Below are 16,232 nucleotides of genomic sequence, written 5' to 3'. Positions count from 1 at the left end.
ATTTCGTTCCTCAGACACAGTATCGTTTGTTTGGTAGTTTATTTGCAACTCCACAAGCAAGGATGTAGTAGACCCTCTTTGGAGCAAATTTGATTGGACAGCAGGAAACTTTACTACGAGTGGTATTTCGAAAAAAGCAGAGTAACCTTGGCACTCATGTTTGTCTCATTCTTTGCATATTGACAACCAAGATGGCTGCACTGAACACCAAAAGGTGAACATAGAGGCGCAAAAACGCAGATGAATACGCGGGCGGTATGTCCTTGCATTTGTAGCTGTAAACATGTCCCATAGCAAACACCAGTTAGCCTGAGAACTAGTTCTGATACTGCAGCCTGACCCATGCTGCTGATGAGCTGCTCGTTTAAAAGGATGAAGGGTCGAGAGGGAAGAAAGAAACGGCACATGCCTTCTGGGCTGGAGCCACTGTTGGAAAAGCACAACTCTCGTCCCAGGAACAAATGCAGGTCAAGCAGGTATGGAGCTTCGTCTGGTGCGACCAGGGAATACGCTGTGCCAGTGCGCCCCGCTCGTGCAACACGTCCTGAAATAGAGCGCGTGAAGGAGTGAACCACACCAAAACTGAAAACAATGACAGTGCACGCCATGATTTTGATACTCGTTTGCATGAAATATTTTGAAATTTCAGTGTGTACTGATAACTGGTCTAAAGCAAGTACAGTAGAACCATGTTCATACGTTAGGAAAAGAAAAATGCAAGAAAAAATATACTAACCGGGAAAACGTATGATCCCAAGACAAAAAAAATCTGGCAGACTCAACTGTAGTTGATAATTATGTAATGCAAAGTGTTGTGAGAATCTTTGCAGCACGGGGCACCAACACATGTCGAGCTGGTGTAGCCTGAGCGGCTCGAGGCATGTGTTGTCGCTTTTACAGCTTCGGCAAACTCACATTTCTGCCCCTCAAATTCGGCCTGGGTCAGCAGCTTCTTCAAGCGTAGCACTTTGGGGGGAAGTTCTGGCGTGCCCAGTCGGTGCGATTTGTTGCGACATGAGAGACGCCGACATGTGATGAGCTGGCGGGGCTTGTGCAACTTGAGATGCACGTTGTCATAATTTACTGCATAGTCTTTTAGGACTGCAAGGGGAAACCGAAACGAAATCTGAACTGGTGGGTGGTGCCGGAATACAATTCCACCAGAGCAATGCATGACAACCACTTCCCTCTGCCTACAGCAGGGACGGGCGTTGCATTTGGGTTGCCGAATACTAAGAGCGTGCCGTACACTTCTGACAGCACTAGGCTCCACATGCTGTAAAACAGATTGGTGAAGATCCTCATCGCAAGACGGTTGGTGGGAATAGCTGTGAATGTGGCATGTGACGAATGAGAGGAGATTTGCCGCTAGTAGAATAGGAAACTGAGTGCAAGCTGGTGTTCAAGGTGAAGCGGGCGGCTGAGTATTGCGGGGAAGCTGCTGTGATGGGCAGTTACAGTTCACGATTGGCCGTGCCTTGTACCTTTTCTTGTTTGCACGGGATCTAAAGGTAAGAAAAAAACATATCTTACAATTGCAGTCTGGTGATGTACTGAATAGTGGTCCTGAAAGATTGTGTTTTCTGGGAACATATGAACCGATAAAAAAGAAGCATAACTGCATTGGGTCACTTATCTAGGGATGTGTGAATACTTGAATATGAATTGTATATTGAATGGTCTAATAATTTGACTTGCAAATCAAATATCTCGTATGTATTCAATTTCTTGAATATTCAGTTTTTCGAACATTCCAAATATACAGTGAATGACTGGGCCATGGTCAGTGCCTTGACACACGCAGCGTTCTCACTGCGTGCAATCTCTATCGGTACAAGATTTGACCAGATTTTTGACAAGATTTTAGATCCTATTCGATTAAATATTTGGCTTTAGTTTCTTGATTCAATTTGAAATCTACTATTTGGTATTCAGACACCTCTACATTTATTGTGTTCTCAATTGCGAATGTTCGCACCGTGAATCGTACATAACGGGACCATATCTACGAAGTTCTACTAAATGCATGTGCTTTTATGTTGTCAAATTATTTAAAAGTTCTATATCGAATCACACAACTTATAAAAATAATTTCAGCTTTTTTTTTGCAAGTTCAATATATGTGGGTATGACTGGACATGCAAAACTTTGCCGTTTCACAACATACCACAGACCTAATTTTGGATATGACGAACTTCGGACATAACGGAGCTTTTTCCGCTGAATTATTATGGTTTGTTGTACAATAGTCGACTGTACCAGCGCTTACATTTACAAAGTGCACAGCAGGCATCCACAAATGCCTCCCTTCCAGCAGATTAAATGTCAAGAGAGCAACAAAAAGGTAATCTGCCAATCTAACCCCAATTCGCTGTTTTATAAAGCGATTCGTTGAGGCAAGCTAGAACAACAAATGGCGTGACACAGTAGCTGCACCTACCGACGCGGTGCACGAACAGTTTTGGCCGTGGAGGAAAGCTGTAGTTGACCACATTGTCCAAAAGTGGAATGTCCAGGCCACGGGCAGCCACGTCTGTAACCAGCATTACGGGTACCTGCTTCGCCCGGAACTTGGACACATTGATGCGCCGAGCCGCCTGGTCTAGGGTGCTGTACACGTATGTGCAGGACACACCTGCCTGCTCCAGAATCTGTGGTGTGTCGAGAAAAGGTTGAGGGAAGGAGGGACAAAGTAAATTTGAGAACAGTCAACTTTCTAGCCAAGAGATGGTGAATGCGAGAAACACTGGTTTAATGGCAAAGCTTGAGCGTCGGCATACCGATACCTGCATGCGGCATTGCCAGAAGAATGAAAACCAGAAAATAGCTCTCGAATTTCCCGTGATCTTTATGGCCGCCAAAGATAGCACTGGCTCTTTCAAAAGTCTACTGTTTATTTGATAAAGATTCTTAGATGCAACACTTCTCAAAACAATTTCTTGAAGAAGACAGTCCTCAGTGGCATAGCTGGTGGAGCTACTCTAAAGGGGTGTTTTGTGCATCCTATGGTAGTTCTTTAGAGCAATAATGCCAGATTGCCATAATACTTTAGAGCAATAATCTGCAATTCTTGCCCCTCCTATATTTCATTTCATGCTTCTGTTTCTTGGCTGCAATGAGAATGAACTGAATTTGTTGCCAAGCACACAGGCACAACTGCTGCTGCGCAAGCTGTTTGGTTACAGTGCAAACGGGCTGATTGACATCACAGGCCATGCTAAGGACTTGTCGTGCTTTTACCAAATGCTTGGCATCTTCCCTCCTGCAGACGACAAGCAATAGAAAAAAAGTGACGCTCATTACAGTGCTCTGACATTCAAATGTAACTCACGTCGCGTAGGTATTCAGCGTGGTGACGGGTGGCGACAAAGATGAAGGTGAGTTCATCAGGTTTGATGACATGCTTCAGCAGGTGCAGCAGGATGGCTGTCTTGTCATTGTTGCGACACATGACGTACACTGTCTGGGGAGAGACGAGAAAAAAAATTAGTGCAGCTCTCAAAGCCATAGCAACTGACGTGATGGTAATTAACACTGTCAAATTTGCGTGCTGTACAGTAAATGCTACAGATGCAATCTGACAAATATGGAGCAATGTCTATGCACAACACATTGACAAAGAGCAGTTCTGAAAGCCTAGCAAATTCAGCAACAGCTGATTCAATGCTTATTAAAAGTCCTCTTTAAATTACCAGAATTTTCACTTTAAATTACCAGAATTTTCAGTTAACCAAATTTTAAAGGAGTACTGACACAAAATTTCGAAGTCGAGTTAACGTGCGAGATCGATTTATATGGGCACATACACATTGTCTGCAAAATATCTACGGCAAATACAGCTTAGAACATATTTAAAATCAATTTTAAAGTATGTGCGTGGAGCCAACTGTAAAACGCAGCACCTCGCGACATCGACAACAAGGAAGGAATGTAAACAACTGAGACAACGCTACGCCACGAGTTTGCGCTGCTGTCGGGGCGGGCCCTGTGAGCAAGTTTCTCACAGCTCAGATTGTCCTTTTTTTTCTCCCTGGTCGTGACGCTGATCTCCTTCGCTGATGTATGCGGCACAAAAATTGCCTAAAATTTGTTTCGGACACGAAATAACTCATACAGTAACCTCGGAAGTGAGCATGTTACAAAAGGTTGCACGATATAGTAAACTGTTGCTGTGATTGTGACTCGCAAGCGGTCAGCGCAGCTGCCGCTGCAATCGTCTCTGCAAAGCGGTTCGCCTGGCTAATGTGTTTTTTCATCGCTACCAACGGCGCCGGGAAGACTAATTGTATTGTCACTTATGAGAGACGTAAATGTGCAGATGTTGATTGTGTTGAAGAATATAGATGCTTTATTACCAGCTACGGACGGGTCACAAGGGCCGTCGGCCTTGGATCTGATGGCTAGCAAGCTAGGCTATTTTCCAGCAATCGCCAGCTCGCTTGGCTTGCTCAGCGTCGATAAGCAGCAGAAGTGGTCCGAGCTTGTGCGCGCCGCTGGACGCTTAGAATAGACTCCGCTGAAGAGCAGCCAGATTTGCTCGTTTCATTTCAAGTGTGCCTGGTATGAAAACTGGCCGAGCTAAGAGCAGTCCGATTATCTTCCACCAAGACTATGTACCTCCAAGCCTGACGCTGTCGACTTTTACCTTGCCTTGTGTCCTGCTCCGGAACATGCTTCGTTCCCAAAACACCCTCAACAAATGGCTCGTACTACAACTGGTGCATACGCACATTGATAGCTGTCGCTAGTCGCATTTTCTGAGTTGCTGCTTTGTAGTGGATTCAATCAAATTTGGTTGGCCACGTCTAATTCGGCAGCGACTACTGCAAGCAGGAAATACTTGCCGCTGGATGACGAAAACAAGGACGACGATGATGGTGAGGACATCACAAAGCAGGACCTTTAATAAAGTTTGTCCAATCCAATCGCAAAGCACGTGCAGACGTAGCAGACGAATAAGCAAGACAAAGCTCTCGTGCCGGTGAGCGCACTGGCGTCCGCATGTCAGTTTTGCGTGACCACGTGTCCAGCTGTGTGTACATTCCTTCTTTGGCACATTTCGTTGCTCTTCAAACCGAAACTTAGACTGGTCGCTACAAACAAAACTCCAAATAATTACCTGCCGCGCTCTGAAGCCAATGCTGTTTCATGCGGTGATTACTGGGTCATTAGCTACTTACTGCAGAAGAAAAAACAAGATAAAAAATTTTTGTGTCAGTACTCTTTTAACAAACTGCGGTGCAGAACATAATTATGGTTTATTACATAAGGCAGATATATGAACCAATACATTCAACCAGAACCAGAGCAGCTTGCAAATTATTATTGAACACTACCAATTAATACAAACAGATACACGCAATATCCAGTTGCACGTGTGGCAACCAGCTTGCTTGTGGCCCCTGCCAACATACACTATCACAATACACCAACACATGCAACTTTTACGCAATCAGTAAAGTGCCGGCAAATTTTATCGATATATATTTGCTCACAAGAAAGAATACAAACTACAGCCAACTTCAGCTAGTGAGTCCAAGCTGCTCCTGCAACAAGTTTCTTTATGCGATCTCCGAAGAAATGCCTGGATGCCACCAGAAGAGATGCACCGTTTGCCTCAGCATTGAACATTCATCCTGTTAACGACTGTGTTAATTTGTGATGCAATACCTTTAGCTGTTCACTGAGCTTGTCCTCCACATCGAGGCGGATGAGCACAGGTTCGGACAGGCCCGCCCGGGCAAAGTCTACCAGCAATCGAGGCAAAGTGGCTGAGAAGAGAAGCGTTTGACGACCTTCAGGCAATCGGTGCAGGACCTCGGTCAGTTGCTCTTGGAAACCCATCTCAAACAGCCTGCAAATGTGGGACATTTAAATGTGGCACACAGCATAAACATTTCAACAAATGCACACATTCACTTGTTTCTTTGCGAAGTATAATACCCTCTCATATAAGAGCAAATGGGGCATTAGGAGCAAACAAGTAAGGAGTTTGTTCACATGCACGGTGCTCTTATTCGTTATTCGAAAGTTTAGAATATTCACACACCTCTACATAAGTGCACTTCCTCACTGGCTGGTCAGCTGAGTGCCTACCACTTGTGGACAGCACTTATGTTACGAGACATTTAGTGAATACAGGACTTAAGATCCCCTTGGTCACCAAGCCTAACAAAAACAGTTATCTTGGTTGATTCTAGACAATATCACTGCATCCGACCAATGACTCGGTGTCTGCCACAGCAAGTCTCTGAAAATTTGATCACTGTCTTCGACTCTCATGACCCAGAAGCTCTGTGACAGAAGTATAGTACCATATTCCACTAGTTGCCATGATGTTCTAGTATGAGCATTCAAGGCTTACCATACAATCGCAATTGAGCCAAATGTGTACTTTTTTTGAGCAGCTAACAGCTAGCCCAGTGACAGCCAATGGTAATCTGCCCTTCCTCCACAAGTTCAAATACGCTTTTGCAGAAAGGGTCGAAAGAGGATTCCGCACTGCCCCAAAGCTAGCAGCATGGACTGCCAGTAAAGCACAGTCAGGGCGCACACAATCTCCATCCATCATCGCATTGTGACACTATGCGCAGTACAAATGCAAAATGTGTAACCATATCAAAATTTCAGTTATCTCACTGAAACGCAAGACTGAAAAAAAGTGTGTTAACAAGAATCCTCGCTCGTGGCAGAGTGAAGTACAATAAGAGCCAGTTACAGTTAGTGGGCGACGCAAAAATTCAAATGAAGTGCTGCTTTGTTATAGACGTGAAAAAAAGAGAAACAAAACAGTGCAATATAACCTCGTATATACAATCCCATTTCATACGATTTCCTGGCAAATACAAAAATTGACCTGATACAGTCACGGTTCTTTTTTTTATTGGTTAACTCTTTATTGAGTGCAGCCTACAGGCAACATACCCGAAAAATTCTTTTTTCTTGCTGAGTTTTGGTACTGAGTATGAAGTTTAAGACGAAATGTCTTTGGCCAATACTAAATGACAAGCAGCAAGCATCATTTGTTGGTTTAGAGCAGGAATACAGGACGAGTAAGAGGTTTCGAACCACACTCACTTTCTTTTGAAAGTATTGTCAGCGGTGACTGACTGATGCAAGGTTTGCGGCAGCAGTGACATCACACACACGATGTAAAGCAAATTAAATGTGCACCTATATGTCACATGTGATGAGAACTGTTAGCACAAATTCCAAATGAAGCCATAGGTGGTTTGGGGTGAAGCCTACTTCCAGTTTCTTTACTTGTGTTTCCCCCATATTGCTCATAACATTTTCTGCAAAATATTTTTCCTTTTCATTGATTATACTTATTCTCAAGGTGTTTTACACATTTAGATAGAATATAAACTTCTTTTTCCCTGTATTTATAGGTGCCGTCATTAAAGGGTTAATACATACCTGGAAAACGTTATCCTTCGGCACAAACGCTCAATACATTGCCAAAGCGAGATCACATGATATGTTTTCTAGCCATTAGGTCCCGTGTGAACAAGAAAATGTGCGAGGCACATGCGATCGAGAACATTAAGCGCTCACTATGGCAGCTTCCCCGCAGTACTTGCCCGTTCGTGTCACGTGGAAATGCCGAAACGCACTCACTTTCCTCTCCCGGTATTCACAAATTTCCTAGTAGGTCACTGCACGTCACATTCACAGCTATCACCACCAACCATATTGCGATAAGGATCTTGATTTATCTGTTTCACAGTGTACGTGGCGTAGTGCTGCTGGAATGTATACCACACGCTTTTATTAGGTGATAACCCAAGCGCGCCGCCATTCTGCCTTCCCCTGTTACAGGCGCTGACATGCGAGCGTCGTGTTTTGATCCTGCGGCATTGTATTTCAGTGTCCCCCACCAGCTCTATGCTGTTTCAGTTTCCCATCGACGTGTTAAAACACTACGGCTATGGCTATGCAATAGCAAAACAGAGCGTATGGCGTCAGAGTCTTGGGCTGCAACGATTCTTGCTGAGTGGGCACGTTAAAACTTCCCACCAACACACGCTGCTTGAATAAGCTGCTGATCCCAGCCAAATTCACGGAGTGCAAACGTAAGCTTGCGGAAGCTGCAAAAACGACAATGTGCATCTTGGGTCGCTTGGGCGCCACTGGCTCGGCGTGTATCGGCATGCCCTGTGCTGTAACGATTCGCACAACGCTTTGAGTTGCGTATATTTCAGCTACAGTTTAGTGTGCCATATTTTTTAGTTACTTCAGATCGTGCATTTTCATTACCGTCTCTTTCTAAAACTTGGTAATAAGGTTCTACTGTATTTAACAAGGGGAAGACAGCACGACAAAAAATTTTCAGTGTATAGAGAAGGGCAGAGAGCGCTAGAGCAAAATGGGCACAGGACAAATACCAAGCTGCAACTCATTTTCAAAATGCATCGCATATCAACTGCATCCTACTGTCGTTAGTCTGAATCAATGAATACTTTGTTTAGCGCAAAACAACAGACACAAGACGACAGGACGTCTGTTGTTTTGCGCTAAACAAAGTATTCATGGATTCGCACCAACTAGCCCGCCAACGCATTGTGCTAGTCTGAATCAGCTGGGCCAATTCTCTGCCCTGCCTGACAGAAAAGAGGCCCACTTTATCAAGTTGGGCCAATACCAGGTTGGTTGGCTCTGAGATAACTGTCCTCCCGAGTTTTTCATCACTGGTCAAAATGAGAAAAAGGAGGCGCACCTGTCAGCCTCGTCGAAGACAACATATTTTACTGAGTTGAGACGCAGGTTCATCTCCACGACAATGTGCAAGAAGCGCCCCGGCGTAGCGATGAGCAGGTCAGGGTTCTCGTGAATGGCCTCAAACTGGTCCTCCATGCTGTCGCCACCCAGGATAACTGTTGACCGGAGGTCAGTGAACTTGCCCAGCTGTAATGACGGACGGACACTGCTGCCATACATACTGCCGAGAAGTGTCACAGAAAAACAGCACTGTCTTCCAATACGGTTGCATTTCGTTAAACGGACTGTGATGAGACTGACAGAATTGGTTGAATTAAGACGGTGCAGAAAAAAAAAAAGACTGTTACTTTATTTGACAGTACTTACCAGACTCTAATGAACACAATGTTTTTGTGGGTCTGAAGTAAAAACATGTGACATGACTCTGTTGCTGGTAGCTTAGCCTGTAAAACATCTGATCTTTTGAATGAGCTTTTGTAATGAAAGCGAAGTGGTGTCGTCACCAACCTACGCGAAACCTTCTGCAGTTGCAGTCTTGTTATGACACTGGCTCTAACAGTTGACTGTTGTCATTGCCGCGAATACAATTTTGGTTTCATATCCAGTGCAGGCTATCTAAAACCCATTTTCTTAGAAAAAATGTAGGTGTTAGAATTTGGTAAATACATTAACCACTTATCCTGAGCTGCCGTTTTCAGTGAAAACTCTGCCTAAGGCAGGCTCAAAATTAACATTTTCGCTGAGAGATAGCACCTTCTATGCATTCACTGTTCCCTGGTGCCACCAAGACCGACGTTGCAGCCATTGAACTCATAATAGGGGGTCGCCATCAATGTCCCGCATGTGCACGCTGACCAGTCAAGTTCCCATCCTCCAATAGAGACCAATTTCAGAACTGATATAATGAAAGTCACGGCATGCAAAAATGTAAGGGTGCCAGCCGGGACCTTTAGTCGGGATTGAATTAACTGAACGATTTAATTAAATGGAGTTGCAGACTGGCATTGCAGACTGGCATAAACATGATACAAGATTCTCACTGAAACCTTTCCAAATCCTCATCACCATCAGCCTATTTTACATTTACTGCAGGACGAAGGACTCTCTCAGTGGCCTCCAATAGCTCTGGAATGGTTTAGCCAACTTCATCTTATCCTTCTGAATTTCATAATCACACGGCTAGTTAGCCCTCTGCTGCTCTCAAACATGTTTGTCTTTTTATGATGCCCTTATAATACTCTTATAAGTTAGACAACTTGCTATTTGTTCTACGGATTACACGAACTGGCCAACTCCACTTATTATTGAACTGTAATTCATACTGCCACCTTTCTACTGTTACACATAGAATTGTTTGCTCCTTTATTTGTTGCATACTCCTTAGCTGCCTTATTTCCCACATTGCAAACAGGAAGTGGCGAACGGCCACACGCCAGGCACTTGCATTGTCGACAAAATGACGACTTAGACTTCGTTAATTAAAATGTACCGAAATACTGCTTTAATGAGATGTTCTGGCGCAAAATTAGCCAAGGCAAGCTTTCAGTACAGTAGCAGCACGCTTTAATACTATTTTTACTGGTCACGAAACATCTGCACCGCGCTGTGAGAGAGCTCTGTACACTGCCAACCGTGGTTGCATGGCGGCGCCACTGGTTCTGGGTGGTGCAATGGTGTGCTATTCGTCACGGCTTTAAGTGCTTGTTACATCTTTGAACATTTGCGGAGACAACCAAATGGTCCTCAGGAGGTTGAAGAATGATGCCAAAGGCTTCCTGCACCTCAATGTCGTTCCGGCTACGGAAGAACAGACGACAAGGTGACCGGGAGCTTCCCTATGGCTCTCCAAACATTCAAGTGTGCTAGAAGCATTGTCACCTGGAAGACGTCATTCGTGGCAACATTCTTCTGTGCCTGACTTTTCTTGGAGGAGCATGCAATCACACACAATAATTTTTATTCATTCACTTGTATGTATAACCGACACTTCACATGTCCTCACAAGAAGCACCCTCATGTCACTCGAGTGCTCAGAAAACTCTGATTTCACTACAAAGCTTCACTCATAGTTTATTGTTTCATGCAGCTGAGGCAAAGACCAGACTGTGAAATAGCCCTGAAAAGTGACCCAGAGACCATGTAAGCGTGTCTTTGCAATGGGGCCCGGTCACACTAGGCTGACACGACACTGATGCCGATAAGACAAAAGATGCCGAAGCCAATAACAATCGGCCACAGCAGCATCTGCTGTTGGCATTTATTTCTCTTTGTTTTAGTTTTTAGATCAACAGCTCTGTGAAATAAAGGTGCCTTTGGAGTAGAAGGCAGAAAAACGGGGGGAGTTGAATGCCCGAAGAACAGTAGCAACGCACCTATACTGGCCAATCAAATCAGTCAAGAAACGTGTGAAGATGAGCATGCTGCTTGCACTGAATGTGCTAGTCCCTGTCGCTGTCCTCTTCCTATAATATTTAGCAAGCGCTTTTCAAAGCCACCTTGTTGATGCCATTGACACAGCTGCAGAGGCCTGTTATTTCGCCCTTGACTTTCTCCCTCCGAGAAATATCTAAAAACCGATGTTTTCTGCATGCATTCATTTTTCTATCACTTTTTTAAGCAGCATACATATTTCTTAAAGCTTGCACTTAGCACACATTTTTCCAAGGATACATTCACCTGCTTCAGGATCTTGTATTTATAAACTTACTTGAAGCAAGTAACCCTCTTGCCTCATTTTATTATTAGAAGATGACCAATGGTTCCGAGACCAACGAGCAAATAACTTTTGCTAGCAGAATTTATTTCTTTGTAAAACAACTTTGTAAAACTTGATGCAACAATTGCAGAATCATAAAGCGAGTTCAAATTCATAATCCTTAGGAAAAATTTGGCAGAGATGGCCAGCATGCAATGTAGACAGCATCATCATTATTATTCTCTGTTAATTAAGGTGCCTGGTTTGCACTGGTTTTAAAACGGGGCCTACATTCACGAAACTTCTCTTATGCAAGTCTTTCCCGATTGGCAGATATTTGGGTGCCCATAGGTGCCCGTGTAATAACAAGACGATCACTGAGGCAATGGTCAACCGTGAACGGCACATAAGAAAACTCGTGAACATGGGCCTAGATGAGGAGGGTGAGACAGGAAGAGAAAACATCCGCACCTCCTTGGCAAACTTGTGCGTCTGCAAAGCGAGCTCACGCGTAGGCGACAGTATGAGGGCACGGGGTCCTGTGTGCGGCGAACGGCCTCCCAATCGCTCCAGGATTGGCACCAGGAAAGCGGCTGTCTTTCCGCTTCCTGTGCGTGCCATGGCCACCACGTCCCGACCTTCCAACACCACAGGGATGGCCTGCGCACCACAGAAGCTCATGACTCATAAGGCACAGGTCAGGGCAACATGGAAAAGTTTGGGTACTCCGTTGGTCACAGTGCCTGACATGTAAATCCCATCCCACAGTTTGTACTGCCCAGAGGTCCATTATGTGTTTTTGTGAGTTGTGCTCGTTTTGATATTCCAATGCACTGCATCACATCCTGTAAAATCCGCACCTGCTTAAGGCCTGGAACACAGGCTAGCAGTACCCAATATAAATAAAATAAAATAATACTCCTTTCACGCCTTTTTCACCATGGAAGCACTGTTTGCAATAACATCCAACATCAAAAAATGAAATCAAATATAGTCGGACTCAGCGTCCAAAAACAACTTGTGTGCTACGGCAGACACTTTAGTGCGGGCTCCATGTTTAATTTCAACCCCATGGGGCTCTTTACCACACAACATAAGCGACCGCGACGGCAAAACCTGTCTCTTGTCACATTTGCTTGAAAAATGTGTGCATGTGGTTGCACCTTTAGTGAGTGTTGAGAACTGCGAGTGATCAACAGTGGTCAAACAAGGGACGTATGTCTCTGGAGCCAATGTTTGAAATAGGGGATCCGTGTTCACCAGGTGAAAAGGCTTTTCCTGGCAGTACTTATGCAGCTCACCCCCCCCCTCCCACGCACACACTTTCATAATTGTAAAGCTAGTTGTCCTGCAAGGTGCTTTGCCGAACTAATGGCAGCGTAGCCATTTTCGAAAACAGCGCCTACAAGCGGAGTTTGCTTGTATTATGACACAGAAAGTGCCGATGTGGCTCTTATTATGAAACCATGTGTGAGAGATAAGCCACAGCATGTGCAGCTTGCACTTTGTTTTCATTTAAACAATGACCAGCATCTCCTGGGGCAAAATGTGCAGCGCAGGGAAGTTCACTTGCGAACTAAGAAAATGGTGTATGAGGGTGTGCATACAGGTACAGGACATGAAACAAGATGACGGTAGTTGTGACAGCACTATCATAACTACAACTCCCCCGTTGCTTTTCTGGACATTTTGTATTTTCTCCCTCTACTCAGCGCATCCCATTATTTTCCTTCCTTGTGCAAGGGGGGGGAGGGGGGAGTGAGCTATGTAAACACTGTCAAGAACAGAAGATGTTGAGCAGGTGAGGACCCTTGATGAAACCTTGCCTCGAGATGTGCCTTGTTCAACCTCTGTTGATCCCTCACAGCTTTCCATCTTCCTGTGTACCTCTGTCCTGCTAACAACTGCAAGATGTATACTGCCACAATTCAATGCAGGCTTACCTTACGTTGGATCGGAGTTGGCTGTTTATACCCACGTTTCAAGATGGCTTTTAGGATAGCATGGCTGAGGCCTGCAAATGGAAGTAAACAAACACAAGATGAGGAATACAGAAATGACAAAGATGAGTAACACAGTGCTTATTTGGAAAGCTAACAGCCACCTTTAAAAGGGCCCTGGCTACAATTTTTTCTTAAAAACTTCAACCATACTGGAATGCGATGCCTTTTAAGAATATATTCACACAGGAACTTTTGAAAAAGACCGAATAATAATGGGGACATTAATCATGCAATGTCTACTGTCTTATTACTCCTCAACACAATGTTTGATTTCACTTATGGTGCTTCCAGCAGCAGTGCCCCGACTGTTGCCTCCTTCTTACTTTTCGTTCTTTTGGAGGTGCACATTTGGAATATCTTCAAGGTCGGTACCTGACAACAAAAGTTCCCAAGGGCAACAAGGAAGTGGTGACTGGTTGGGTGGGATGCACTAACAAGTGCTGCTGCACCATTTAAAAGAAATAGATAAACAATTAAATTCTGGGATTCTGCATGCCCAAACCTGCGATATGATTATGAGGCACGCATAGTGGGGAATTCGAAATTAATTCTGACCACCCACCGTGCTTTAAAGGGACACTAAAGCGAAACACTAAATCAGTTTAGAATAACGAAGCATTGTTTGAGAACCCTGCAGGCAGTCATTTCAAAAACATAGTTTGATTATTAGATGAGAAAATAAAGGTCCAAGTATCACTATTTCAATTTCACGCCGGAACCCCAGCGCTGGTACGTCAGCGTAACGTCAGGGATTCCAAAGTATGTATTCGCATTTGGGCCGCATTGGCTGAATAAAGGTTCCCGAAACTTCCATGTTTAATATTTGGTTCCTTTAGAACACAATGTAGTCAATCTGTACCGCTATATACAATTAGTAGGCCCTGGAAGATGCCATCAAAATTCAAGACGTCACAGCCCCCAGGTGCGGGAACTTAAGTAGGCGTCGCCACCCGCATTTCATTCTTGCGCTTTTTCTGGCTTACCAAACGTCTTATCGTTGTAAGAGTGCTGTTTTTGGTGTTGTAGAACGGTAATTTACTGATGCAGAAGAAATCATTTTTCACTTTAATGTCCCTTTAATGTGGATCTTAATCTAGGTACACAAGCGTTTTTGCATTTTGAATCCATCAGAATGCGGACTTCACAGCCAGTATTGAACCAGTGACCTTGAGATCAGAAGTGCAAAGCCATAGTCACTAAGCTACTGCAGTGGATACTGTTTAATAGAAGATCGGAGGGATATGTGCTCGTGTGCTTGAGCTTTCGGTCAGGAGAAACTCATGATCGTGAAAAACTGCCCTATGGATGTTGTCTATAGGCTGCTCCAGTGGTCTATAATGTGATAAGTGGGGCATAATTTCAGGTTCACATTTATTACAGTAATGGAGTACATTTTAATAGGTACAGAATAAGAGTGGTGGAACAGCCATTCCACCTTTTGGCTCAGGTCCTGGCACAGACGAGAAGCAGATTTGGTGCAGCAGCAAGCACTTTTGGCGCAAGGTCCAACACACGTGCGCTTACCATATACTGTGCAAATATTAACTGATATAGTCTATATGTTGTGGAGATGGATTTGTGCAAGGCTTACGCTGCAAGCAAAGTCAGAAAAGGACGCGGTGCTCTTCCATACCGTGTTGCACAAAGGGCACTACGGCAGGGTTCGTCGATAAGGCACCACAGACAGATCGTCAACAAATGCGTGTTTGTTAGCCCTGGATGCAACCCAGTGCATCAGTCATGGCTTGTGGACAAACATTCACCACAAGACCGATCGAGTATGCGCGCCTGCACTGAACATGACACCACGCAATATACTCATGTCATGCGATGCACATTAGGGAATTTTTGAATAGGGGCCGCAAAGGTTTTGCGGCCGCAAAAAAAAAAAAAAAAAACACTATAGTGTCAGTGCCACATCGCATGTGCGAGATGCAAATATGGTTTTGCGTTTGCGTCTACAACACTATTTCACCGAAACAGTGCGGCGACACAAACTCGACACAAAAGTTTTGTATCAACGAACATGGCAGCACCCATCGAAGTGGCAGCTCTCGCCGTGTACTACATTCTTAACTATGCACCACGTGCGGTTCTGATCGCAGTGGCTCTTTTGCAAAGCCTCGTTATCACCCATAAACATCGAAAATGCTTATCTTTAATCCAAGAATGTGACATCCTCCTTCGCAAACTCCATATTACCAGGTGGGTTAGATGAACACCGAAATAAAGCGCCAGCAAGACGGTACAGCGGCACTACATTGTACGTCTGCCAGAGAAAAATGCCCAAATGACGAACCAGACCGCTCCGATCGGTCCACAGAGTTTCTCACTATAGAGTGAGAACTCTATTGGAGCAATTGGCCCCATTGCAGGTGCACTTCTTGAAACCGAGAACACTATGGGTGCCAGCTCATGCCGGCAACCCGGGTAATGAAGCAGCTGACCTAGCCGTCAGAGCAACAAATAACCGGGAGGTGCGACAGCTCGACCCGGATGACTGGCTTGAACCCATGCTCGCCAATCACGAACTCACGTAATTCTACATGGATTCATGCAGAGCGTAGACATTCCCAAGCACGATTCTCTCCCAGAACCAGGCCACGACTCTACAGCGGGTGCAGACACGATCCGTGCTAAGCCCCCAAAAGGTTGGCTGAAATTTCCAAGCAAGACTTCAAGCCTAACTGCAGGCATTGCGAAGCACTAACCGCAGACCAAGATCACATACTTTGGGATGCCCATCCTACCTCCCGCCAATGACGATTCTTTGGCAAGCCCCCAAGCTTGGGGCCTGGGAGTGTGCGATCAAG

At 44.7% G+C, this 16,232-nt stretch overlaps 1 protein-coding gene across 1 annotated transcript in view; it reads right to left on the bottom strand.

Annotated features, from left to right (window-relative positions):
- The window catches only part of LOC126537888 (ATP-dependent RNA helicase DDX54), a 48,785-nt gene that overhangs the window by 30,184 nt on the left and 2,369 nt on the right, over positions 1 to 16,232 (bottom strand). The window contains exons 3-9 of the mRNA XM_055074520.1: positions 13,360 to 13,430; positions 11,888 to 12,076; positions 8,720 to 8,907; positions 5,671 to 5,854; positions 3,332 to 3,463; positions 2,441 to 2,651; positions 410 to 544 (exon numbers count right to left, since the gene is read on the bottom strand). Coding sequence (XP_054930495.1) covers positions 410 to 544; positions 2,441 to 2,651; positions 3,332 to 3,463; positions 5,671 to 5,854; positions 8,720 to 8,907; positions 11,888 to 12,076; positions 13,360 to 13,430 — 1,110 coding nt within the window. The remainder of the gene's footprint in view (positions 1 to 409; positions 545 to 2,440; positions 2,652 to 3,331; positions 3,464 to 5,670; positions 5,855 to 8,719; positions 8,908 to 11,887; positions 12,077 to 13,359; positions 13,431 to 16,232) is intronic.

Source organism: Dermacentor andersoni, chromosome 4 (assembly GCF_023375885.2).
Source record: "Dermacentor andersoni chromosome 4, qqDerAnde1_hic_scaffold, whole genome shotgun sequence".
Lineage (NCBI taxonomy): Eukaryota > Metazoa > Arthropoda > Arachnida > Ixodida > Ixodidae > Dermacentor > Dermacentor andersoni.
This window is presented reverse-complemented; position numbering and strand designations above follow the sequence as displayed.